Source organism: Protobothrops mucrosquamatus, unplaced genomic scaffold, assembly GCF_001527695.2.
Source record: "Protobothrops mucrosquamatus isolate PMUCROS unplaced genomic scaffold, P.Mucros_1.0 scaffold_6, whole genome shotgun sequence".
Taxonomy (NCBI): domain Eukaryota; kingdom Metazoa; phylum Chordata; class Lepidosauria; order Squamata; family Viperidae; genus Protobothrops; species Protobothrops mucrosquamatus.
The window spans coordinates 1,330,913-1,358,733 of NW_015386082.1; the positions used below are offsets into that span (position 1 = coordinate 1,330,913).

The 27,821-nt window shown below is 41.9% G+C and overlaps 2 protein-coding genes across 2 annotated transcripts; one reads left to right on the plus strand and one right to left on the minus strand.

The window, feature by feature from the left end:
• Positions 1-404: 404 nt before the first annotated feature.
• Positions 405-5,454, minus strand: LOC107286074 (tubulin beta-2 chain). Its single transcript, XM_015814405.1, has 4 exons — positions 5,305-5,454; positions 3,534-3,642; positions 2,814-2,924; positions 405-1,691 (listed from the first exon to the last, which is right to left on the minus strand). The coding sequence occupies exons 1-4, from the start codon at positions 5,359-5,361 to the stop codon at positions 631-633; spliced, it is 1,338 nt and encodes a 445-aa protein (XP_015669891.1). The 5' UTR covers positions 5,362-5,454; the 3' UTR covers positions 405-630.
• Positions 5,455-22,678: 17,224 nt separating this feature from the next.
• On the plus strand, positions 22,679-27,602 carry PSMG4 (proteasome assembly chaperone 4). Its single transcript, XM_015815871.1, has 3 exons — positions 22,679-22,921; positions 26,783-26,858; positions 27,459-27,602. Exons 1-3 carry the CDS (start codon positions 22,700-22,702, stop codon positions 27,578-27,580), a joined length of 420 nt encoding a protein of 139 aa, XP_015671357.1. The 5' UTR covers positions 22,679-22,699; the 3' UTR covers positions 27,581-27,602.
• Positions 27,603-27,821: the final 219 nt, after the last annotated feature.

A 27,821-nucleotide genomic window follows, 5' to 3' on the forward strand; every position in this document is an offset into this window, starting at 1 on the left:
ACCCCACAATGCCAAAAAAAAAAAAAGAAGGGGCGGCGGGGCTAGAATTTTCAGACAGCAGGGAAAGCATCAGAAAGCAGCTTGGCAGGCTATAATTTTTCAAACATCTATAACTAAGGCCCATACATGTCTTTTCCTAAAATTATGCTAAAGGACTACCTCAGTGTAGCATATGCATTATAGGACCAAAAATTAATTACTTGGTCAAAATTCTTTAACAGCCATTGTTATTCACAGGGAGAAATAAAACTACAAAATCTTTAATGAACAATATCCACACTTTTTTTTTACTGACAGTCCATACTATTATAAAGGGAGAAAGAAATTAGTATCAGTTTGCCATACTCCTTCAATTAGCTGAAAATGCCTTATGCCATTTTGTAAGAAAAGAATCCAGACACCAATGAGAAACACAAATACTTTTTATGTTTGAGATCAGACATTGAAACAGAAGACTTTTTTTCCCCAGAAATCTTTTGCAACTAGTGTTACATAAAGAGTGAAGTTACAAAAACTGCTGACAGAGGCAACAGTGAGAAGCACCAAGAATAACTGGAAAAGCATGCACTGGTACAGCTGAACAGCTCTCACCTTGGACACTTGCCTATGGACTAACCCTACTCAAAACCTCTAAGCCTCGTCCTCCTCTCCTTCCTCCTCAAACTCCCCTTGCTCGTCTGCAGTGGCATCTTGATACTGCTGGTACTCGGAGACCAGGTCATTCATGTTGCTCTCGGCTTCCGTGAACTCCATCTCATCCATGCCTTCGCCGGTGTACCAGTGCAAGAAAGCCTTCCGCCGGAACATGGCTGTGAACTGCTCAGAGATTCTCTTGAAGAGCTCCTGGATTGCGGTGCTGTTGCCGATGAAAGTGGCAGACATCTTCAGGCCTCGGGGAGGAATGTCACACACGGCCGTCTTCACGTTGTTGGGGATCCATTCCACAAAGTAGCTGCTGTTCTTGTTCTGGACGTTCAGCATCTGCTCATCCACCTCCTTCATGGACATTCTGCCCCGGAAGATGGCTGCCACCGTCAGGTACCGGCCGTGGCGGGGGTCACAGGCCGCCATCATGTTTTTGGAATCAAACATCTGTTGAGTCAGCTCCGGGACCGTCAGGGCACGATATTGTTGGCTGCCACGACTCGTCAAGGGAGCAAAGCCGGGCATGAAGAAGTGCAGGCGAGGGAAAGGCACCATGTTGACTGCCAGCTTACGAAGGTCTGCGTTCAGTTGGCCAGGGAACCGGAGGCAGGTGGTCACTCCGCTCATGGTGGCAGATACCAAGTGGTTGAGATCGCCGTAGGTTGGAGTTGTGAGTTTCAATGTGCGGAAGCAGATGTCATACAGAGCCTCATTGTCAATACAGTAGGTTTCATCCGTGTTCTCTACCAACTGGTGGACAGAGAGGGTGGCATTGTATGGCTCCACCACTGTGTCTGACACTTTTGGAGATGGCATTACACTGAAGGTGTTCATGATCCTATCAGGATATTCCTCCCTAATCTTGCTGATGAGAAGCGTTCCCATGCCAGATCCAGTGCCCCCACCCAACGAGTGGGTGAGTTGGAAGCCCTGTAAGCAATCACAGCTTTCAGACTCCTTCCTTACTACATCCAGCACCGAATCCACTAGCTCAGCTCCCTCTGTGTAGTGGCCTTTGGCCCAGTTGTTCCCAGCACCACTCTGGCCTAAAAAAAAGAAATACCCAAAGGAAAATAGATTAGTTAATAATTATTTCACAAGTATTACTTTGCACCATGCATATGTAGAAAACACTTCATGTATACGCTTCAGTTGTATTTTGGTCAAATACTAAAAACAGCTCTTTACATACTATGCCAGCTATTACACATGCAGGAGATGCATTACATATTAATATTTTACAGGTAGTCCTTGTTTAGTGACTGTTCAGTTATGACAGTGATGAAAAATTTTGTGACCAATCCTCACATATACATTCTTTGCAGCTGAAGTTCAATCACTAAATTGCGATTTTTCCCTTAGCAACCACTTTGCTTATCCACCAACTTGCTGGTCTCAAGTGTTGCTAAATAGGGGCTACGTGCATCACCTCATGATCAGAGAAGATGCAGCTGTTTTAAGGAGTTACCAATCTGAATGTCCTTGCATATACCAAATCATTTTATTTCCCTTAAATCTGAACACTTCAGAGCTGCATTTAAATATAATCACAGTTCACACATCATATGAAGCCAAAATGTAGCTTTTATTCCCAGCCTAGCATATCACATATAATTTATTCAATAAACTATCTGAACCAGTCACCATTTATTATAAGTAGGGTAGATACTGCTATTGATTTCTCAGCTGTAACCTACTCTAGGGAACCAATTTCTCCAAGGCCACAAGATTTAGCCTTTTTTAACCACAAATTTCCCTTGCCTAGAGATGCTCCAGTCTTTTTTTTTTTTTAGTCTATCTACTTTCAATAAAGAGTGAAAAAGTTTTTGTCCCATGCAGGTGAAGTTGATTTAAAAGAATCAGTGGTCTGTCCTTCACATATACTCTTTATATGTGTTGAATTCTTGAAGACTTAAAACAAGTATAGGCTTCTGAAATTTATGGAAAATACAGTATCGGGGTTCCCTCAGCATTGGCCATGCTGCTGAAGTGTGTTGGAAGTCGTTATTTAAAAATTTACGGAGGACCAATTAGTGCCCACCCCTGCTCTTGTGCCAAAGTAAAGAACAGCCCATTTTCCATTAACAGTTTCCTCTGAGAATGGCCAATTTGCTTTTCAGACACATAATTTTTTTTTTTAAGAGAAGCCATGTAGATCAGCTACACACCAAAGACAAAATTATCAGGCCTAAAGATCTGGCCAAAAGGTCCAGATCTGACCGAGTCCATTGTGCCAGGCTCCAGGTCAACGAGAATTGCACGGGGAACATACTTGTTACCTGTGGAAAAGAGAAAATCAAGTATTACTGATCCAACCAAATTTTTTATTTATTTTTTTAAAAGAGAAACACAAAACTGCTCCCATGCTCTTGGCAACTCATTACTATTCACTGAAGAAACACAGCTATGCTTCAAATACAGGGGGTGGTGGTGTTGTACATTTAAAGAGGACAGACTGAGGGATGGATGTCCAATCTTTTGGCTTGCCTAGGTCACTTTGAGCCATGAGAAATCGTCTTGGGCTACATATAAAATATACTGCTCAAAAAAATAAAGGGAACACATCCTATAGGATTTCTCATAGGATGTGTTCCCTTTATTTTTTTGAGCAGTATATATAATGCAGTAATGTATATAAATCACATAATAGTTTTTACTATCTTGCGGGGCTATATTATTAGCCATCCAAGGCTGCATGGACTGGACACGCCTGGTCTAAGGAAACGAGGACAGAATTCCAATTAGGCATTGATGCTTCGCTAGGGATTTAACCAGATTGCCTTATCAATGACTTGTCACACACTCTGCTATCGGTGGCTGCATTCTTCTACTGTAAAATTCAGTCACATCACAGATTTTTCTCTCCCCACGCCCCCTACCCCAGTTACCAGTTGCTTCATTGTAGTAGACATTGATCCTCTCCAGCTGCAGGTCGCTGTCTCCATGGTAGCTGCCGGTGGGGTCAATGCCATGCTCATCGCTGATGACCTCCCAGAACTGGAATGGGATTTTTTTGAGAGCTGTTAGCAACTGCTTTCAAAATGCCAGGAAGCTGCAGCAGCATCACGTGCTTCTTGTAGGCACACCCTGTCTAATTCTGCTGTCAGAGCTGCTGCTGCTACCTCGGCAGAAATCAAGGCAGCTCTGCCAAAGGAAGGAGCTTAAAGCACAAAGAAATGGCACAGTTGCAACTGAAGGCAGAAAGAGGTTCTATCTGTCATTAATTCTAAAAAGATTCTTCTGTATTCTTGCAAAGTAGGAGAGTTGGGGGGGGGAACCATAAACGAAAGATAGCAGCTGTTCCTGCTCTTTATTATTTTCAGATATGTTCCAATCAAAACTAGGCTTTAGGGGATTTTTCCTCCCCCACCCATGTTCAATGTTCTTTATGAAAGATGATGGAACAATTTTACATCAAAGAACCTTTACTATAGCTATTTCTAGGAAGAAAGGGAAGAAAATATTTTGCATACTTTGTGTTCCACATTAGAATAACTGAAGATGTAGGATTGCGAGATTCACACACACCTATGTACAAAAAAAAAAAAAATCAGCTTCCTTCCCTTTCCTATAAATGTTGACATTTGACTTCATCTGATTGAAGTCACTTTAAAAAAAAAAAAAGGAACCCTCTTAAAAGATCCTTAGTATTTTTAAGATCTGTGGAATGTGTGCTGAACATTTGCTGGCTGGCTGGCTTAGATGGGTGGGGTTGCAGAAGGCTTAAAACCGCACAATGCTGCATTGATCCTATTTCCAACCTTCAGAGCAACTAAACATTTGAGTCCCAATTTTCCCAGGAGGCTAATGAGTCTGTTTCTGTGCGGTGTCCATGCACCAACAATGGGTACCCACCAGCCAGATCTGCCTAGACGTGCAGGGACTTATTAGATTCTTTTCTATCGCCTCCCCGCCTCCAATTGTTAGCTGGATTTCACGTTCAACATCCAACAGTCTTAACTAGCCTTGTGAAAAACCAAAATATTTGAATTGCAGGGGACTATAATTCTACACCTTGTTCCTTTTTTGCCTTGTGCCTTTTTTTTTTTAAACGGAAACAAATTCCTGAATTCGGTTCCAATTATGTGCAGTTAGTCCTCCAGCTTACTGAGTCTATCTCCGCACTAACATCTAATAGAGTGTACGTCTGAATGGAAGGGGAGGAAGGGTGTGGCCAAGGGTCTCTTTACTTGGTCCAAGAGAATCCCCGACGACGAGATGCGGCGGCTTTCTCATTGCGTTGCTAAAAGCCGGCATCGCTTTTTCCGCCGCGCATTAGGAGCAGTGGGGAAAGAAAGACACGCCTTTTTATACCCGGGTAAAAGCTCGCTCGCCCGCCGGCTACCTTTCTTTGTGCCACAACGGTGAACCCGACTACGAACGCTTTGACAAGCCATCTTCCCTCCCCTCCACTGAAGCAGAACAAAGGAAAAAAGGGGCAACCGATGGCGAAGGCGCTCACGTTATTTTTTTCCATTCTTCAGAGAGAGAATATTGGATTTGGAGAACCTTGGATTTTACCCCCATCTGCTGCAGGTCGAGGGAAAGGACTGCCCCGCCCACACATGCAGAGAGACCCCCGGGGACACTTTTGACTCCCACCCCGCCGCGAAGCCCCTTCCCCTTCTCTCCTCTCCTCTCCTCTCCTCGCCCAGGTACCTTGGCTCCGATCTGGTTCCCGCACTGGCCGGCTTGGATGTGCACGATCTCACGCATGGCGACGGCTTTCTTCTGGGCTCACACCCCCCCACCTCACTGGCCGCTGCTTCAGCCTCCTGCCTTGCCTTACCCCACCTCCTCTCTCACCGGCAACCTGCGACAGAGACAGGCTGGCTCGAGCGAGTCTCCTTTTATACTGGGAGCCCTTCTGCAGCCCAAGCCCCGCCCCTTCCCTTCCATTCCGGCCCCGCCTCTCCTCGGGTGATGTAATGCGGCTGTGGACCAGGCGTGCAGGGGGCAAGCGCCGCCGAAAGAAGGCCGAGGGTTTAGTTTGCTCCTCTCTTCTTCTACGCCGCTATCACGGGGGAGGCGGGGGGAAAGGGGAGGAGAGGGAGGAGAGAGGGGGCAGTTGCAGTCTTGTTTTTTTTTAATCGACGCGGGGTTCGGAGTCGAGCTTCGTCGGGTTGACTCCCTGCTTTTTTCCACAACTGAGAGATCAAAAAGCAATGTTTGTAATAGTAATCTAGTAGTATAGAAATAAGGGAACGGCGGTATCAAACGCGCGTTAAGCAATGTTTGTAATAGTAAGCAATGTTTGTAATAGTAATCTAGTAGTATAGAAATAAGGGAACGGCGGTATCAAACGCGCGTTAAGCAATGTTTGTAATAGTAAGCAATGTTTGTAATAGTAATCTAGTAGTATAGAAATAAGGGAACGGCGGTATCAAACGCGCGTGAACAGCGCGAGGAGAGAAGGGCTAGAGAAGGTGAACCAGACCCATTTTGAGCTCGCGGGTGGGGCGATCGCTGCTCCCAGACGCAATTCCTCAATACATTTGCCCTCTCTGCCGATTGGGAACTCCCCCCCCCTCTCCCCCCAGCAGGAGAAAACGCGACGAATTCCTGCTTGGTTCGCCTCCTGCTGCCCTGAAATTCACCCCCAGCGGTCTGTCTCTTTTAGGGAGCCGAGTGCCTTCGGCATGCGCAGCCAGGGTGGGTGGGGAGCATCCCAACTTTTAAGGCTGGAGCAGCTCTTTGTTCTTGGTTTCTTCCTCGGGAAAAAAAAGAGGGTGTTAAGGCGCTAGAAAGGAGGAGGAGGAGGAGGCGGAAAAACTGCAACGTCTGAGCTTTCGGCTCCGAGCATCCATCAGAGCAATTTGCACCGCGCCTTCCAATTCTTCCCCCCCCCCCAAAAAATCTTTTGTTCCTTAGGAAGCTCGCCCGCCCCCCCCTCCCCCTCTGCTGCAGCAACAGCAGCAACGCTGCAAGGTGGTCGAGAGCAGGGGCGGGTCCCGCGCTGCAGCTTCCCTGTTCCCACGTGCTTTCTCCTCGCCCCCCCTCCTCTCCCATGCCCCCCCCTTTCCAGAAACTACACCAGCTGTCGGCAGATCGAACCCTGGGCTTCTTTGGTTGCTCCTGGAGCCGAGCCTTGCGTGCGCTGTGGGGGAGAAAAGAAATCCACTCTGGTTTCAGCTTTGTAGACAATGGGTAGCTTTTATTACTGTTTCCACACAACCACNCAACCGGTCGTAAGTCGAGGACTAAACCGGTCGTAAGTCGAGGACTACCCAACCGGTCGTAAGTCGAGGACTTTCCCTGCCCGGGAGCGCCGCGCATGCATGGTTCCGCCCCCTGCGCCGGCCGAGGCGTAGCTGGCAAGCGGCAGAGACGGAGCAGGCCGACCACCAGCTGGCCCAGCCCAAGGGAGGTAAGGCACCCGCTGGAAAAGGGGAAAAAAATGGCGGACAAAAAAAATGGCAGACAAAAAAATGGCGGACAGCCTTGCTTGCCGACCCCCATGAAATGGTCGATCGACCCCAAATGGGGTCCCGACCCACAGGTTGAGAACCACTGTCTTAGCTGTTGATGGGAGCGAACGGGGGAAGGAAGATTTGACGGCGATGCGATCCGAAGTGTTGGAGCGGTTGAGAAATAATAGCTTTTATATATTATAGAGAGAGAAGGATGGGTGGAAAACCAGGAGAGAAAGCCACGAGAGCCTTTTCTCACGTGGGCTGGGATGTTGTAAAGAACGGAAACCGTGTCAAAGCAGTAAGCGCCCAAGTCGGTGCAGAGCGAAGTATTAACTCTCCGGTTTCCAGAATGTTTCAGGCCGAAGAGCATTATCCTTCCTATTAAAAAATAAATAAATAATACAGCTGGTTTAATTTAGCGGAATAGACAACTCTTTGTACCAAACTGCACAAAAGCATGGTGCCGACGACGTGGCTTTTTCCCAGGTCCACGGTTTTCCCCTTCTTTATCAAGAGGGGGAAATCTATATTGAATAGCTCGGCTAGCTAGCTTCCCACGTTTTAGGAGGAACAGTTGAATGTCCTTCAACAGACCCAACAGCTGTGATGAGAAGCAGAATAGCGCAGGGGGCGGGGTTTTCTGTGCTGCTGGTTGTTGCTGCCAATTCCTGCTGTTAGATTTAACTTGGAAGGAAGCACACCCCCACACCCCCTGTCAACCGAGTGATCCTAAGTCATGGTCCTAAGCCTTTTTTGTATTCTTAGTGGAACATTTGCTCAAATGAGTCAAGAGGATCTCAAAACGGGGGCTTTCACATTTGCATCGGTGCAAGCCTTAATGCAGAATCCATATCTCCAGGTTTTTTTATATATATAATAGGCATCTGAATTCATCATATACTGCATTAACATATGCATTATACTGTTTTGTTTTGTACACATGTGCACAAAAAAATGATATATTGTTCATCTATTAAGCAAATGTTATATGGCCACTCATTCCTATCTAAGGGAGCTCTGAATGGCAAACAAAAATTTAAAATGCAAATACAATTACCAATATTTATTACAGTAGGGAAAAAAGTGTTACTCCTGCAGAGCGAACTCAACCATGCCAGCTCCATCAGTATCCTGGACTATCAGTATTTTCACTGCCTTCCTGTAGGGTTAGGGTTAGGGTCAGGGCCAGTCATATCTTGGGGGAAAGCTGTTCCACAAAGCACTGTGATCAAAAATATCTGCTTTTTGGACCCCATAAAGGGACACTGCTTCACCAAAGTGACCTGGGACATGCTCACCCTCTCTCAGATCTGGTAAGATGGCCAGAAACCGCTGTGGACGAGCAATCCTGCAAGGAATACAATACCTATGTACAGCTTTAAAATGATAATATTTGTAGTTGGAGATAATTAGTTTACCCTGAGGATCATATGATCTGTAGGTTCAAGTAACCATAGGATTACATGATATGGGATGTTTTGGGTGTGAGGTTTTAGATCAGGGGTCTTCAAAACTTGGCCCTTTTATGACTTGTGGACTTCAACTCCCAGAATTCCTCAGCCACGCACGCTGGCTGAGGAATTCTGGGAGCTGAAGTCCACAAGTCATAAAAGGGCCAAGTTTGAAGACCCCTGATTTAGATAATGAACATTCTTATTTTCTCATTTCAGCAATGTGAGGAAAATATGTGATAAGATAGTGTGCATTATGTCTGTGTTCTTTTGAACAAACTTTTTTCCAAAGAACAAGCAGACACATCTCTCTCTCTCTCTCTCTCTCTACATATATATGTGTACATAAATATAGATATTATGTATATTATTAACACTTTCAATGTATTTCCTACTTGTTTTGAAACCTGGCAGATTCACACAATATTAATCCACATTTTAATTATGGCTTGTTCACACATAATTTCATGCATAACAACGAACTGAATTGTTAAGAAATCAGGATGCTGAGTTCACACTTTTTTTTAATGTCTTTGAGTCAGTCCTGATTCCTAGCAACTGCCTCGACAAATTCCTGCAGTTTTCTTGGCAAGAATTCAGAAGTCAGTTGCCAATGCATGCTTTCTAGGAGTGAGAATGAGTGACTGGCCCAAGGTCACAAACTGACAGGACTAGAAGTCTCTCAGCTTTTAACATGGTACCTTAATCACCACCCCAAACTAACTCTCTCACTTATTATTTTTTTTAATGGGGGGCTTCATATCAGTCTTGACTCCTGACACCAGTCTGGGCAAGTCCCTGCAGTTTTCTTGGCAAGATTCCAGGAGTGGTTTGCCATTGCCTCTTTCCTTGGCCTGAGAGAGATGACTGGTCACCCAGCTGGCTTCGTCCTAAGTCATGCCTAGAACTCATGGTCTCCTCGTTTCTAGTCTGATGCCTTAACCTAGGCATGTCAAACTGCCAGCCCGCGGGCCAGATGTGTCACGCCAAAACTGCACCCACCCCATTGCCGGCAATGGGGAAAAAGCCGTGATACATGACGTCGCACATTTGACATGCCTGCCTTAACCACTAGACCAGACTGGCTTTTTCTCAACTTATCATAATTTAGCTAAAAGAAAGCAAACTATGTTATGGCCTGATACAATGTGTGAAACTCAGGAAAGTAGCGCTGCAAAGAACCACATTTACTTTAATTGGAATGTGTTGTTTAATCACATATGCTGCTATGTGTATTCTATACCCGTCCATGTGGAAAATAGACTTGGTAAATTTAAGTATTTATGAATATAGCAAGAGAGTCAGTTTGTTCTAGCAGTGGTTAAGGCACTGGGTTAGAACCAGGAAACCTTGTGTTCCAGTCCTGACTTAGGCATGAAAGCCGACTGGGTGACTTTGCACCAGTCATTCTCTCTCAGCCCAAAGAAGAAGGGGACTGTGTCAGGCTACAAATTAGTTGGTCATTTCCTGTTGCAACCAACCAATTGATCAAGATTTGATTGATCTGAAAAAGCAAGCCCTGCATTTGCAGGAAAAATGCTAGGAAGGAGAATGAGACATATGAAAGTTGCAGGTAAATCATGATTATCTGGATATAAATGTCCTGGGGCATCTAAAAATATTTTGGAGAATTATGTGCATGTATAACAGTGGTGGCGAACCTATGGCACGCTTGCCAGAGGCGGCATGCAGAGCCCTCTCTGTGGGCATGCGCCATCACCCCAGCACACGTGGTCTCTAAAAGTTCACCATCCCTGGCCTAAGGCCAGCCAGTCTGGAGCCGCCATTGGGGAGCCCACCATCCCACCTGCCAGAGACCCCCTGGATCTCCCCCAACCCTGCCCTGCCCAGCTCCCACAGGTGTTCCTCCTCATAAGCAACATCGAGATGGCCACGCCCTCCCAGTCTGCCATGACTACAGCCACACCCATCCAGTGGCCACGCCCACTGGAGCTGCGCCCGCCAAGTGGGCCACACCCACCCGGCACCCGGCGATACATAAGTGGGTTTTGGGTTGCAGTTTGGGCACTCAGTCTCTAAAAGGTTTGCCATCACTGATCTATAACACGGCTGAAAATGTGTCTAATTAAACAACACTAAATCTTAACATTGGAATAAAAATGGATATATACATCTGTAGTCCTGTGCTTATTTTCTTAGATCTTACTCCCAGGGAAAACAGCAGAACTGACTTGCAAATGAAATTGAGTATTACCATTTTTAAGTTAATCTTCCAGATCTCATCAATCCTTTCAACCTTCAAAATTTTGAATTCTCAATTCTTCAGGCTGCCAGCTACAGATAGTCCTTGGTTTATGACTAGTTGCTTGGTGATCACTGGAAGTTATGATGAACTTACCTTGGGGCTACTTACAACCCATTTTCAAAGTTACAACAGTTGGGCCCCTTCCATGGTCAAGTGACTGAACTTTGGGGACTTGACAACACAGCTACATTTATGCCCATTTGCAGCATACTGCAATAATGTTACCACATTTTATGATGGTTTTGCAGAAAACTGGAACTTTGGATTTTCGGCAAAACAGTTCCCATAGCAAACCATGGGTTTGCTTTACGACCGCTGCCTTTGTTTTGTGACAGCTGGCAAAAAAAGTCATAAAATCAGTTTGGTCATGTGACTGATCTATTTTATAACTGTCACAACATGATTTAAATGGGTAAACTATTACGGCCATATGTTGAGAACTACCTGTATGGGGTTATGTTGCAAATTCATTTTTATTAGGCAATAAATCTCTAGATCTCACAACAGCATTTTCCTGGAATTCTCTATTCTCCTTCCAACACTGAGTAATCCTCTTTAAAAACCTTGGTTGTGTTGTTGTTGTTTTTTTGGTTTGGCTTGTTTTTTTTTGTTTTTAGCCAGCACAGTTTGCCAAAAATTGATTACTGTATTCACGTCTGAGGGGTAACTGCTTTACTTGAGGTAATTTTGCTATTTTATTGTGATCCCACATCCTTTCTCCTGGCATCCTTCCTCTAACAATAATATATGAAGGAGTCTTATTGAGAATCAAGTCAGATATTAGCTGCAATCCAGTATAAAACATTCCTGGAATGAAAGCTGTCTGAAAGAAATCTTTCCTACCCTGGACCTGGAAAAAAGCGCCATAAGTTCTTAGGGACAAATATCCTCCATTTAAGAGAACTGGGAAGTCTGGCTGACTGGTTTCCAACACATCTACATCATGGTGCATGGAGCAAGTCAGATGTGTGCACTGAAGAGGGTATTCAGAGGAGTTTATGGAGGGGGGGGTTGTTTTGAAGGCACATTGAAACATGCAACTATACTCTTTACCTATAAGCTAAAGCACGGGTGTCAAACTCGTCACGTGACATGTGACGTATTGCGACTCTTTGCATTGCCAGCAATGGGGTGGGCGCGGCTTTGATATGATGAAAACAGCCCGTAGCCAGCAGTTTGACACCCCTGAGCTAAAGGAAGATAGAAGTAGCCTTCGTGGACCCCCCGTGATAACATCACGGCTCCTAGGGGGCCCACGGACCATAGGTTGAGAATCACTCATTTAGAAGAGGCAGCAGCAGGAGGAGCCACTGGTGAAGTTCACAATTTCACCATGAAGGGATGTGATTACAGAGGATTACAGGTGATTACAGGTACAGATAGCACTTTTCAGTTCCAAGCAAGCAAAGTAGGATCTCTGACAATTTCATCAATTGAACAGGTCTGGAACACTGAAGGCATTTTGAATTCGAGTTCTTTAGATCCCTGAATGTGGCTCAAGAGTTTTTCCACCACTTATCTCAATGTGGAGAAGATGGATAGATTATATTCAGAGAAAGTATGAATTGAAAAATTACTATGTAGCTTTTGATTAAAAATTTTGAACAAAAATATGTATATTAAATATTGATATATTTAAAAAAATTTGTATGTATTTTAATGTTATTTTAGAGTCATAGCAAGTTTATACTAGTGTGTAGTAATAATGAGTAGTNAGAGGGAGGAAGGAGGAGTGGTGGTAGAACAGGGAGGAGGAAGGAGTGTGTAAGTGGAAGAGGGTGGTGCAGGAGGGGGACACCGGACACGTCCGTGAATGTTTTGTTTAGTTTTATTCTCTTTGGTTGATATTGTGATAAAAGATTTATGTTTCTGTTTTTTAAATGAAAAATAATAAAAATTTATTTAAAAAAAAAAAAAAGAGTTTTTCCACCACAAAACTGGTGCTTTAGGCATTGGAATTCACATGTATGCAGGCAGACATTCCACTCGGCAACCTGGCTGCTGCATTCGGGTCTAGGACAAGTCGCCACGGCCAAGTCGCCGTGGCCAACTCACTGCAGCCAATCTGCCACAGCCAACTTACCATGGCACAACTCGCCCCAGGACAAGAGTTACACTAATCTCAAAAGAAATGGTGGGATAGTGTAATTAAAGAAAGGATGCAAAAGGAGGGACAAAATGAAATAATGACAGCGATTAAAAATATTTTTTAAAAATAATTTTAAATAATTAAATTAACTTGTTGAATTGTCTCGTGGAGAGTTATCCCATAGTGAATGGGCCATGGCAAGTTGGCTGCTCACCACGGCAAGTGGTCCCATTCCAGCTGCATTCTGTAATCTATAGGCATCCAGTACTATAGTGATTAGAATAATGAAGGAATGTGTATCAGGACAGTGATTCAAGTATATAAATCACTTGGTTTGTGACACAATACATATTTTGTCATTGGTTTTTCTCCCCCCCCCTCCCCTTGGTTGAACACTTACATCTTCACCTGCTATAGTTTCCACACCGTGTGTAAAAGTATCCTATATACATCCTGTTACAGTAAAATAAGCATGAAGTGGTCAATAGCAACCAGGCTGTCTCTATCCAGAAAGGGCACATTAAGTACCGTATGCTATTGACTCAGGTGATGCAGCAGTCAGAAAGAAATACAGCATGTCAAAAGCAGGTATTCAAACCAGCATGAATATGAATGATTTGATAGTCAATTCATCGGCTGGACAATGGCCAGGGCTATAATTGAATAATTAATTCCTAAGTTATATGTGTCGTATATACAGTATCTCTCTCCATCTATCCCAAAACCTGACCCACAAAAATATCAGTTTCACCTCACATATAAAAGTGGAAGTGGGTTGCTTCAGTAAATGTTACTAGCAGACATTAAGAAGATAACTCATGTCCTCCGAACAAAGAAGATGTCCTTTTTCTCCAAATAATAGTGCTGGCTCTGTTGGAAAGAAAGTACTAGTTTTTCTGACTGTACGTGTCTATGCCCTAAAAAAGGAAAAGCAGGCTTCCCCTCCCCCATCTCTAGGATGAGAGTGTTAGAAACCGAACACATTTCATAGTCAACAGTAGTTAGAGGAGCCATTATACTGAATAATAGCAGGTTCCTATTATTCTCGGCAAGGCATCTCGCTTGATCTCAGTCTCTGGTACGTTTCAAACCTATACAGTTATTTTTATGCAGAACTTTACATTCCAGGCTAGGAAAGGAATTATCCCGAATCTGCATTTTTAATGTTTTGCTTCTCTTCAATTTTATGCCTTCCTCAATTCTTCAGAGACCGTCTCCCTCCTTCATTGAAACTCTGCCCACAGATTCCCTGACGCTCGGTCTGGCCACACACTGAATCAGATTCCACCTACTGCGGTTTCCTAGGCAACCAGTTTGGCCTTGGAAACAAGCTGCAATGAAAAAAAAAGGACCCCTCTGTCTTCATGTCCTGTAACATTTTCAGTTCTGACAAGACCGCCAGAATATGGAAACAAATGAATGTCTCCTTTTGTTATTTTTCCCCCCCCTGAATTTTGAAGGAAGAGAGCAGAGAATTGCTGGAAAGTAATGTCCGGAACAACATTTATTTTACACCTTTTTCTGTGCCGTTTGAGCATATGGCTACGGTGTCGAAATAAAAGAAGGCGTTAAGACTGCAGTGCTATCAGTTTTCTTGCTGGCAGGTCACAAAATATTATTTCAGAGTTGAGCAGCAATACCACCCACTATGGGCATCCTTGGGGGAGGGAAGAGAGGGGGACATTGCAAAGCACACATCATGGTGTTGCCATACAAACTTTGCTCCTTCTTCACGAGTCTTGTGATGTAAGAGGTAGAGCGTGCGCTGCCATTTTGACAAAATCTCTAGGTTTTTGTCCACTACCACTTAGATTGCAATTTAGAATGATATCCATTTATGGGGCCATATGTCCTGTTGAACTTAGTGGGATTTCATTCTGAATAGACACGTATCAGATTGCAATTCTATCCCGGGCCTAATGGCCTCCAGATGGGTCTACATCTACCGTCAATGTGGTTAGCTGGGAGTTATAACCCAACCATCATTCATTATAGCCTTGGCAGGACACCTAATGGGGGAATCTCGTTGTAGACTTTGTAGAAGGAAAGCTGTGTTTGTCTACGATAGTCAAAAATCAGAAAGAGTCTGGTAGCATCTTTTAAGAAAAAAAACACATTTTATTATGAGACATAAGTCCTCATGCAGGTGCCACCAGACTGATTTCTAGCTGGGGAAGTCTATGAAAACAATCTGAAACAGACATTCAGCATAATTTTATGCATTTTTTCATAGATGTAAGCAGTGGTGGGATTCAGCTGGTTCGCACCAGTTTGGCAGAATCGGCAGCTAATTTTTTGATGCCCAGGCCCAGAATGGACTTCCGGAAGCAGCATCCACACAGAGAAGTGGCTGTTCACATATTTGAATCCCACCACTGGATGTAAGGCTCACAGACTTCAGTGAGACTTACACTGCAGTATTGCAGGGTTCAGCACCTCTTTTCGCTGATAGGTTCAAAAGAGAAACCAGAATTTAGTTAACCATAGCTTCTAAATCTGATGTCATTCAGATATGTTGGTCCGACACAGAGGATAATGGGAATTATGTTTGATTAAGCATTGATTAAGCATTTCTGTGTCTTTTTTAAAAACCCGCAGTATGTGTAATACCACTTTCTGTGAGTAGTTCTATTACTCTTGAGGACAAGGCAAAACAAACATGCTTAAAATCCAGCAACAAGGGAAGATTATCGTCAGCTGTTCTGTGTGAAGATAGGGTTTCATCCCTGGCAGCTACAGTTAGGAGTAGAGAAGCTTGTGGTTTTTAAGATCTGCTGGCATCGTAGATAACACTGAGCTTGTTGCCCATACAGTCAGATTCTAAATGCAGCAGTTCTCTGGGTTCCTGGTCATGAACAGAGATGGATTGATCTTCAAAACCGCTTCCTTCCAATTTGCAGAAAAAGAGATTGAGGGAGGAGACTCTCAACAGATCCATATCAAGCATTCATGGAGTGCATGTAGAGCTCCTCCCCAGCCTATTTTATTGCTTAATAGATACACTGCTGTGCCTCTAGGTGAGATGAGTGACAAACAAGTCAAAACTAATACAATTAAAGTAATAAAATAAAATAAGTTGTCTGGAGCAAGAGGGTAGCAAATGCTGAATTCAGAGACCACATATTCTTTCCTCTCCTGACTTCATAAGAGGTGAGATCAAGAATCAGCTCTTGTCTGGTGTTCGTCAAAGGAAGTAAGAGATATGGAGTTTCCTGAACCATTTTGCTTAGATAATTGGATTTTTCTAAACAGTAGAAATGTGTGTATTTACAGACGGACTAATATTACAAGCACACCCTAGTAAGAAGTGAGCTGTTTCCCAAAAGAGTAATTCTTAACTCCTAAATGTAACAAGGGAAACTTAGTTTTTCATATAAACTTTCCAGGCAGGAAAATGGTTTCATAGTTAAACACATCCATACTTTGTTACAAAATTACTGCATGCTGCAACATTAGAAGGACAAAGAAAGCTCTGGAGACTTTGTCATGTTGCTTTTTTTTCTTTCTTTTTTTGCAAATATGTAAGCAGAGAATAATGGAAGTACAAGACAAAGGAAAACTATGGAATTTCCAGAAAACAACTGGCTCCCTCTTTCAGTACAAACTCTTGCCTGTCTCTCTGCAGAAGATGTTGAGACTCTAGAAAGAGTACAGAGAAGAGCAACAAAGATGATTAGGGGACTGGAGGCTAAAACATATAAGGAACGGTTGCTGGAATTGGGTATGTCTAGTTTAATGAAGAGAAGGATGAGGGGGACATGATAGCAGTGTTCCAATATCTCAGGGGCTGCCACAAAGAAGAGGGAGTCAAGCTATTCTCCAGGGCACCTGAAGGCAGGACAAGAAGCAACGGATGGAAACTGATCAAGGAGAGAAGCAACTTAGAACTAAGGAGAAACTTCCTGACAGTGAGAACAATTAACCAGTGGAACAACCTGCCTCCAGAAGCGGTGAATGCTCCAACACTGGAAGTTTTTAAGAAGAGACTGGACAGCCATTTGTATGAAATGGTGTAGGGTTCCTGCCTGAGTAGGGGGTTGGACTCGGTGACCTCCAAGGTCCCTTCCAACTTTATTATTATTATTATTATTATTATTATTATTATTATTATTATTATTATTATTATTATTATTATTATTATTATTATTATTATTGTTGTTGTTGTTGTTGTTGTTGTTGTTACTACTACTATTATTATTATTATTATCATCATCATCATCATCATCATCATCATCATCATCATCATTATTACTTGTGGTTAACAGAATTATGGTTTATTTAACCTAATTGCCTGCGTTCAGACATCTCACTTAACCATAAGCTAACTACGCTGGCTGGGCTCAATCTCTGACATATATCCATTGGTACATGAATCAGATAGATTCCAGATATGACAGTAATCCATTAGGTAATAGAAAAAAAAATCCATTTGCTTCCAATTGAGTCCAAAATTTTTGCTGTTAAGTGAGACATTTGTTAAGTGAGTTTTGACCTATTTTATGTCCTTTCTTGCCACAGTTGTTAAGTGGATCACTGCAGTTGTTAAGCTAGTAACATGGTTGTAAAGCGAATCTGCCTTCCCCATTACTTTTTTCAGTGCTGCTATAACTTTGAACAGTCACTAAATGAACTGTTGTAAGTTGTGGACTACCTGTATATATCAACAAATTAGTCCCACAAATGGTCCCACTCCCATTCTTCTGGGACCAAAGCAAGCAGATGTTTAGCTTGGAGAAGGGACCATTGCAAGTCATATAATAGTTGTCTTAAAATGTATGAGGGTTTGTTGCAAGATGATGGAGCAATTTGGTTTTTTTGTTCCTTGTTCCTCCAGGAATGAGTTGGCTTCATGAGTTCCAATTAAAAAAAATGCAAAGTAGATTTCATCTAGAGCTTACGAATATTTTTTCCTGCTTGTTGTATGGAAACTGGTTGATTCTCCTTCATTTGAGCCCTGGTGGCGCGATGATTAGAATGCAATACTGTGCCCACAGTCTGGAGTTTGATCCTGACAGGACTCAAGGTTGACTCAGCCTTCTATCCTTCCAAGGTCGGTAAAAAAACAACAACAACGTAGATTGTTGGGGGCAATATGCTGACATTATAAACTGCCCAGAGAGTGCTGTAAAGCACAACGGGATAGTATATAAGTCTAAGTGCTATTGCTTATTTGTAAATGTGAAGGGAAGGTTTGATGGACATGAGTTGTAAAGGACTTCCTGCATTAGCAGTAAGATTGAACAAGATCTTTCAGCTCCATTATTCTGTTTTATGAATGAGACAATATGTGGACAAAGCAGTTTCCACTGTGGAGGAATGTAGTCTGGATTCCCAGGAAGGAGGAAGTACATTCCAGAGGAACAAAAGACAGCGAAGTTTAGATAGTCTGAGTGGGAGGAGGAGAGCCATAACAGCTCCTCCCTAGGAATTCTCAGACTATATGTTTAATGGTGTAAGTAGTTTGCTTTAGTTTGGCAAGATTTCTAACTATGGGTGAGGAACAATAAAGGAAACTGCTTGGAAGAACCTTCGTGTGTCTTCCTTGATCCACATTCAAATCCTCTGGAAAAAGCTGACGGAGATTGTGGCAATAGCTGATATTTATAACTGCTTATTTATACCATTCTTGAACCATGCAAGTGTGGTTTGCTAAATATGTACAATTTTCATTTAAATTCAGCATACTTTTTACACACTAATAAAAAAACAGAATCGGCAAACCATGGATGCCTCATGAATATTTATAACAGGCAGAGACTCCAGATAGAAATAATAAAAATTCTCCATCTAGTGGACAGATGAGCTATCACATCTCTGGATCTTGGGTGCAAGGCTGACATTTATGCTGTGATAATCCAAAGCAGCAATGAGTTTGCAGTTTTTTTAACAAATGAAAGGCTTCAAAGTCAGTATTAACAACAAAAAAGGTGATAGCATGCATACTTTGCATTGGATTTTCTTGAGTTTTGCAGATAAACATAAAAAGCTTTTTGTAAGAATTTAGGAACATTAAGATTCAGCATTATATATTGATTAATCCCAACTCTTTCCCACCTGAAGACCAGGTTTTGGCATCTATGCAATATTTAAGTCTAAAATAGTAGACATGACCACATCAATGCATGTGTTCATAAATCTCTGTGCTTTCAGGTCATTTTTCCTGATGATTAAAATTGTAAATAAGAAGATATAGTTTGAGAATGTAACTGGATTGTTTATGGCTCATTGTCCTCAGCAAATATAGGGAACTAGATATACTCAGTAAATAATGGTTCTATTAGTTATGCTTTAGTACAGGGGTGTAAAACTGACGGCCCACGGGCCAGTTGCATCATATGAAGGCCACGCCCACCCCAGCTCCTGCAATGCAAAAAAAGTCACGATAAGTTGCAACACGTCACGTGACATGGCGAGTTTGATACCCGTCCTTTAGTATGTTATGTGATTACAGGTAGTCCTTGATTTATAACCATTCATTTAGTGACTGTCCAAAGTTACAAAGGCACTGAATAAAGTGACTTATGGCTGTTTTTCACACTTACAACATTGCAGCATCCCAACGGTCACTTGATCAAAATTCAGACATTTGGCAACTGGTTCATATGGATGACGGCTGCTTTGCCACTTTTGCGATCTTCTGACAAGCACAGTCAAAGGGGAAGCCAGATTCAATTGTGGCTCAATTGTGATTGTAAGTCAAGGACTAACTGTATGTCCAATAATGGAATAGGAAGTAAAACTGCAACAACTGTAAATAGGTGCAGGCATAAGCAGATAGAGGTCTGCTAGTAGATCTCTAGTGTTATTGGTAGTTTGTTCCTGATTTTCCATGATATGACAGATGTAATTTCACTAGGATTATTTGTCACTGAATTTTTGTGAATTTTCAGATGGTTATGCGTCTGCCATCATATCTCGCCACCTTGTCTTTTGTCAGCTTCTTTGCAATTGGTTATTTTTCCCCCCATCAACCAGTGTCTTCTCCAATGACACCTGCATTCATATTATATTTAAACTTTATTAATAACTATTTAAATAGATAAACTTCATTTAGTACTGAGCAATATCTTCTTCCTCATGATATATTCAATGGTCTCCAGCATCATAATTCAAATTCTCTTCCTTAAGCCTTTCCGATGATCCAGCTTTCACGGCTACATGTTACAAATACAAAAACTATAGCCTTGACAATATATACATTTAAAGTCAATATTGATGTCTCTGCACTTTTTTCTAGAAATGACTCAGTCATTCTTCCAAGTGGGGATGTTTCTTTGTTTCAAGGCTACTGTCACCATTCATGTGAACTCTTCATCCTAGCAAGATAAAGTCTTTATTATTTCAACTTCTCCTCTGCCTATTTGATTATTGACACAATTTGTGGAAAGGAGGGAATATTAAGCAGCAGATAGCTTTTCACTTTTGACAAGAGATTTCAAAGGTTTTCATCACTTCCAGCCATCATAGTGTTGTCATCAGCACATCTGAGTTTGTTGATATTTCTTCCAACATTTTTAATCTCAATTTCCTCTAGTTCAAGATTTATCAAGATACGTTTTTTGTATACAAATTAAGCAGATAAGATTATGTATTACAACCTTGCACACTTCTTTTGTTGTTCAATTGTTCCATACAGGTAATCCTCGATTTACGACCACAATTAAGCCCAAAATTCCTTTGTTAAGTGAGACAGTTGTTAAGTGAGTTTTGCCCCATTTTATGACCATTCTTACCACTGTTGCTAAGTGAGTCACTGCAATTGTTAAGCAAGTAGCACAGTTGTTAAGTGAATTTGGCTTTTCAATTGATTTTGCTTGTCAGAAGGTCACAAGGTCAGAAGGTCACAAAGTCAGAAGGTCACAAAAGGTGATCACATGACACTGCAGTTGCCAAGTGTTTGAATTCTAATCATGTGACCATGGAGATTCTGCAATAATTATAAGAAAAAGGGTCATAAGTCACTTTTTTCAGTCAATGAATGAACTGTTGTAAGTTGAGGACTACTTGTACATCATTCTAATTTTGGCTTTTTGATCATGATACTAATTCTTAAAAAATGTGATTGGAATATTTATGTTCTTAAAGATTGCCTACAATCTACTATGATCTACATAATCAACAGCCTCAATATAATCCATAAAGCAAATTAGACAACTTTTGGGAACTCCCTTTTCTCTTCCAGGCACCAAATATTAACAATATGATCTCAGGTCCCTCTGCCTCTTTTGAATCCGGCTTGTACATCTGGCTTTTCTCATTCCATGCATTACTGAAATCTTGATGGCAAAAATATTAATTTAGTAGGAGATTAAGTGTGGTTCTATTAACATTATTTTGCACTGTCCTATAAACTGATCTTTTACCATCCCTTAGCCACTGCTCTGTTTTCTATACCTGCTTACAAACTACAAGTAGCACTTTAACCGTGTCACCCTCTTGTAGGTTTATAAAAGTACAGCTGGTAAATATTTAGCGCCTGCAGCTTTGTTATTAGTAATATTTTATAGGACCCCTTTGATTACTTTTGCAGAATGTTTGGCTGTAGTTCAGTAATCAAACCTTGCATGTATCAGTGATTGGGAGATTATTTATTCCATATATTTGATGGTTACTCCATATATTTGCACCATTTTTTTCTCTCCAGTAAATCTTTGTGTTCTTTGTCTTTTGTCATGCTCATCGTTGCCCAAATATATTTTTAGAGATTTTTTCTAATTTTCATCTCTTTTACTATTACTCATTTGCTTGTTCTTCGCATTATTTATAGAACTCTTTGATTCTTCTTGTTGTTCCCTGAAAAGATTTACTGGGGCAAAATTCTGTCTGTTTCTATCGCCTTTTACATTCTGCCTTTTATTAGATATTTTCAGTATATCAACAGAATTATTTTACCTTATTTTCTGTTTTACATTTTGGGTATTTTATTTGCTTCCTCTTCAATGATACCATAAATGTCAGTCCTTCAGGCATTGTTTTTAACGAACCTAATCCATTGAATCTAATCCTTTTCTCCATTGCACAGTAATTTGGAATATTTCTGAAATTATATCTTATTGGGCTGGTGATTCTATTGATTTCCTTTCATTATAATTTAGCAAGGAGTTTGCAATCTGAACTGCAGTCATCACAAGGCATTGGTTTTGCTGACTGAATGGAGCATCCTTATTTTTGCTTGTCTAAGTGTTGCTTGTCAATACGATTTTGTCCAACAACCAGGAATAAGACACTCAAAAGGCTGGACAATGTTTGATTTTAAGACTTTGCCTGCAAGACAGAGAACATGAAGAGAAAAAAAGAGGGCGTGTCTTCTTTTTGTCAGTCGTCTGGAAACCTTGACTCAAATTAAGATCATTTCAGCAGCTGAATTCTTATCCATGTCTCGATCTGCCTTTATTCTGCGATCTGCTTGTTTGTCATTTTAATGATCCCAATTTTTGCAGAACATCGGGTTAAAGAAGTCAGTCATAGTTTCCTTGTGCAGTAAGAATGGACAGGACTGCAACTTAAACGCCAAACCTCTTTTGAGTAACGACTGTTTCTTAAGATAAGGATTGCACAACAAGGTGGGCTAAACTGTAGTTATGGCCAGCGATGGGTGAATTTAACCTAAGCTAACCATTCCTTTATGGTTTAGCGTGTTATAAAAAAAATAAATTAGAAAATGAAGTCGAAAGCCATGGAAGTCAAGATGCCGCTTGGAGAAAGACAAAAAGTAAGCGAGGGCCACGCCCGCTTCTGGCCAACTGTCAAGCAGAAGCTGCCGGGAAGTGCCGGCGCGATCGGGGATCGCTTGCTTTGGCCTACCCTTGCCAGCGACGCCTGCTGAGTGGCGGCGATGGAGGGAGCGCAGGAACCGGGAAAAGGAGACGCCACCGAGAGGGTTTCGGCTCCCGATCCGCCGGCTGAGGAAGGGGGAATCTCGCTGCACAATTTTTGCGGACGTTTAGCGGAGCACATGGTGCACTTCCACGCCATGCGCCTGCAGGACTCGCTTTTCCTTTGGGTCGGGGACGGCCCGGAGCTCAGCAACTTGGCGGTGGCCATGTGCAACCCCCGCGTGAGTTCCGGATCTTTTGCCCCTCTGGGGTTGCAGCCTGTGTGTGTGTGTGTGTGTGTGTGTAAAGGAAGTTGCAGACGATGAACATCATATTGCAAAGTGGGGTAGCTGCCGGTTGGCTCCCAACATAGCTAGCAATCATTTTCTCCGCAGATGCAACCCGCGGTCTTTTTTTTTTTTTTTTTTTAATTTAACAGAGCTGGGCTGAGGTGAGCTCCTGCAGCTCAGCTTAAAGGTAGTCCTCAACTTACGACCACAATTGAGCCCCCAAATTATGTTGCTAGGTGAGAAATTGGTTAAGTGAGTTTTGCCCCATTTTATGACTTTGCCTGCCGCATTTGTTAAGTGAATCTGCTTTCCTCATTGATTTTGCTTGTCAGAAGGTCGGAAAAAGGGAAATCACATGACTCGGGGACACTGCAGCCATCGTAAATCTGAGTCAGTTGTCAAGCGTCAATGTAAATGGTGTGACCATGGGGATGCTGCAACAGTCAGAAGTGTGAAAAATGGTCATAAATCACTTTTTTACTGCCGTTGTAACTTTAAACACTCACTAAACGAACTGTTGTAAATCGAGGACTACCTGTATTTCCCCAGAGGTTGATTCCCACAATTTCCACAAGGACATCACGACCTTAAAATACTCTCGTAAGAAAAGTGTACCACCCCTCTTAGAGCAGTGTTTCTCAACCTTGACAATTTTAAGGCATGTGGACTTCAACTCCCAGAATTCCACAGCCAGCATTGCTGGCTGTGGAATTCTGGGAGTTGAAGTCCACATGCCTTAAAATTGTCAAGGTTGAGAAACACTGTCTTAGAGGGTCCTGAGGAAGGGCATATCATCCCCAGCCCTTGGGATCATTTTTGTATAGGTGAGCAGGAGCAGCCCACTTTCGAATTCTTGCTAAGAAAAGAACTTGAACAGAGCCTGGTGCTCAACTCTAGGGAGGTACAACTTAACATATTTTCCTGCCTCTCTTGTACTGATTTTTTTCTTCCTCTAATGCACCTCCTGGTTTGTGGGAATGGAACATAATCAGATTCTTCAGGAAATCTGTTTTCCAACTTTCTGGCACCAAAATAAAGAATGGGTTTTTCTATTTTTTTTCCCCTTCAGGAATGGACCCTGGGATTGATCACTGAGATTGTTTGCTTTGACAGCCTCAGCAATCATTATTGAGGCTAAGCTGCGGGTTTGTACATCACTCAGAGCTACACTGCATTATGGTTCTGTGTCATTTGGGGATGCAAGACACATTTTCTCATTTCGGTGGAGTCATAACTTGATAGGTTTGCGGGCTTATTGATTAAGATCAGTGAATCTGATGCTATCCTAATTTTCAGGCTATGTTCATTTGACATCAGGAAACAGTTGAGCTAGGTATGTCTAGCCCAGGGGTAGGCAACCTTGGTTCTTTTATGACTCGTGGACTTCAACTCCCAGAATTCCTGAGCCAGCCATGCTGAGGGGAAAGGGAGAGTTTCCAAGCTGAGCCATGTTGGCTCAGGAATTCTGGGAGTTGAAGTCCACGAGTCATAAAAGAGCCAAGGTTGCCTACCCCTGGTCTAGCCTGTCGAAGAGAAGGGTTAATGGGGGGACATGATAACTGCCTTCCAGGATTTGAGGGGCTGTCTCAGAGAAGAGGGGATTCTCCAAAGCATCAGAAGGCAGGACAAGAAGTAATGGGTAGAAACTTGTTAAAGAGAGATACAATCTAGAAGAAAGGAGAAATTTTCTGACAGTGAGAACAATTAATCAATGGAATTGCTTGACTCCTGTGGTTATGGGTGCTTCTACATTGGAGGTTTTGAAGAACAGACTGGACAACCATTTGATTTGGATGGTATGACTCCTGCCTTCATCAGGGGGTTGGACTAGAAGACCTCTGAGGTACCTTCCAGCCCTATGATTCTAATGTATCTTAGTTTCTGAAACGGAGGCCACAGGATTGAGCTGATATTGGTGTCAAAAAAGGCTATATACAACATTTTATGTACCAATTATCTATAATCAGTGCTTATTATTTCACAGTACTTTTTGTACAGTTTTGTTGTTGTTTCCCAGAAGAAACTCCATTTGGCTACTGTTTTGTACTTTTTTAACAGGAGCTTCTAAAGATTGTTGGCATATATGCATAATGAGAGCATATTATGCCTAGGAATAAAGGTATTCATGGATAAATATGTAAGGAGTGCCTGTTGTTATAATGGCATAGACATCTGCTCCTAATTATGATGGTGGTACAGTGATGAATCGTGCCACAATTACCTTTTGTACTTGCGTTGTGACACTGTAGTAGACATATACCTAGGTAAGGTTTACATCCCTCATTCATCCATGGCACACATTTATAGATGGCAAAAGTCTATTGGTAAAGGATATAAATATATGTGCACATTTGAATGCAGATGATACCTTGTAATTGACACAATCTGAATGATTGCAGAGATTAACTAGATTGTGTGATGCAGTGAGGAACATGTGGTTAATGTATCAAAACCCAAGGTGGTTGTGTTTGACAGGGAAAATGAAACAATGAATTTCAGGTGATACAGATGAATTTGTGCATCATGATATTGTAATATGCTTTATAGACAAAAAATGTGAGGAGAATAGTTGTGGGTAGAAAATGGTGTGTTGAATGTTTGTTGAAAGAAGCAAAAATAGTTATGTATAAAACCAAGCTATTCTCCAGTTCGTTGCACAGGTAGTCCTTGACTTACAATCACAATTGGACTGGAACCTTAATCGTTGAGCGATGTGGTCAATAAGTGAGCTGTCACATGACTGTTTTGCTTAACGACTGCAATCCTGGCACTCATGGTTGTGGTCATTAAGCAATTTTGTGGGTCCTTAAGCCGATGGAGTCCACCGTAAGGAGTCAGAGTGCCTTTAGAAACAGTCAGACAGGGAGCATTTTCAGCCCCAGAGTGGAGAGAGAGGCAAGTCTCTCTGATCAGATTGGAATTTGGAGAGAGAATTGGATTTTGGAGATAATTTTCAGCCCCGGAGTGGACATTTTCTTTATAAAATCCAAGCAGGATTTTCAATCCCAGAGCAGAGAGACTTTCCCTGATGGCTTTCCCAGTGACTCTCTGGGGTAGCCATAAGGAGAAATTGCAAATGGTATCACATGATTGTGGAGCACTTGGTAAACCAGTTGTAAGTATAAATGGTTTGCCAAATGCCCAGATCTCAATCATATGACTGCAGGGGTCCCTACAGCAGCTGTAACTTTAGGGCAGCATTGCCAAGCTGCTGGCCCATGGGCCAGATGCGTCACGCCAAAACCGCACCCACCCCATTCCCGGCAATGGGGAAAAAGTTGCGATATGTCGCGACATGTCACGTGACGTTGCTTGACACCCCTGCTTTAGGGAACAGTTGTAGGAACTTTTGCTCAGCTACTTTGAATGATTGTTGAACAAATGGTTGTAAGTTAAAAGATTTCCTGTAAGAGTTTGTTATGTTGGTTGGAACATAATGTTTAACACCGTGAAAACACTGCTACATAATACTGCAGAACCTGAAAGATAATTATGAGTATGTACTGTATATGCTCAAAGTTTAATTTGATTTGCCCTGCTTTCACCTCAGGCTCTTAAAGGCATTAAATCTAGTTAGATATGAGCTTTCTGCTTTGTGACCTTTCATTTTAGCACTTCTGTTCTTTTCATACATCTTTGGAATGAGGTTTGTAGAAAAGAAATATTAAGTAAAAGGTTCAGGTAAAAACTGTATCTCCGGTGGCATCAGCATTAGGAAAAATGCCTTAATTATAGCAATATTTTTGCCTGAGTAGAGAATCTGTGTATGTATGAGTACACAGAATTGCTCCTAAAATCTTTTCTTTGTTCCAGGACTCCATTCCGGCATCTACCTTACTTTTTGGCAATGCTTCTGACAACACCTCAAATTCTTTAGCTCAAAGACTAGGTATGTATGTGCATGGATTTTTAAAACTTAACACAGGGAAACTGAAGAAAAAAAATCTTATGACCACATAGGTTGGGCTTAATTGACAGCCTTTGTATTTGCTGGGCACGATACAAGTTTTTTAAAAAATAATGGCCCAGATTTTATGGGATCATCATAAATCTTGTGAGCTTTCACCAATCTTTGAGCATGTTTATTTTTATTGTTTTAAATAAAGTGTGAGGAACTATGGCCCTTTTATGACTTGTGGACTTCAACTCCCAGAATTCCTGAGCCAGCCATGCTGGCACAGGAATTCTGGGAGTTGAAGTCCACAAGTGATAAAGGGGCCACAGTTTCCCACCTCTGCTTTAAATAATGCTGCTTCCCAGATAACACCTGGGGATATTGAAAGCAATTCAGTTCCTATTAAAAGTAAGCCTTTTATCCTGAACTCCCAAAATGTTATGTGGGGAATTTGTCCCAAATGTAAAGCAATTACTTCCCAAACTCACATCTGTCTTTATCAGCTTTGGAACTGGGAGAAACACATGATAGCATTTGATTTCTGCTATGCCTTCCTTCAAAGATTGATAGACTTGTGCTTTGTTTATGTTTTAGCCAGCAAGACTAAAAAACAGATTTTTGTCAGCTATAACATTCAAAATACCGACAGCGGCTTCATACTACTTGTAGAAAATCGTATCAAGGAGGAAATGGCAACTTTCCCAGACAAATTTTAGTTTGGGATAGTTACATATTTTGTTTTTCTAAGATTTTTTTTTTTTAAAAAAAGTCATGATTTTTTTTTTGTCGTTGAGTTATATATTTGGGATGGCAGAATGCATTGAGTTTGATTAAGCTTCTTTTTGAACTAATGAATTAATCTACATATATAATAAAAGGAAAGAAGTATTCAGCTCCTCAAATATTCCTGTTGGGAGAATATAGTGCAGCAACATTTGACAGATGTTGCCACCTACT

Bases quoted from the DNA above. Each gene is read 5' to 3' on its own strand.
- LOC107286074 (XM_015814405.1), bottom strand. From the start codon at position 5,361: ATGCGTGAGATCGTGCACATCCAAGCCGGCCAGTGCGGGAACCAGATC. The intron at 3,643-5,304 runs GTACCTGGGCGA...ATCCCATTCCAG, and splicing joins GGAACCAGATCGGAGCCAAG to TTCTGGGAGGTCATCAGCGA. The intron at 1,692-2,813 runs GTGTGTAGCTGA...TCTTTTTTTTAG, and splicing joins GCCTGATAATTTTGTCTTTG to GCCAGAGTGGTGCTGGGAAC.
- PSMG4 (XM_015815871.1), top strand. From the start codon at position 22,700: ATGGAGGGAGCGCAGGAACCGGGAAAAGGAGACGCCACCGAGAGGGTT. The intron at 22,922-26,782 runs GTGAGTTCCGGA...TCTTTGTTCCAG, and splicing joins TGGCCATGTGCAACCCCCGC to GACTCCATTCCGGCATCTAC. The intron at 26,859-27,458 runs GTATGTATGTGC...TTTATGTTTTAG, and splicing joins TTCTTTAGCTCAAAGACTAG to CCAGCAAGACTAAAAAACAG.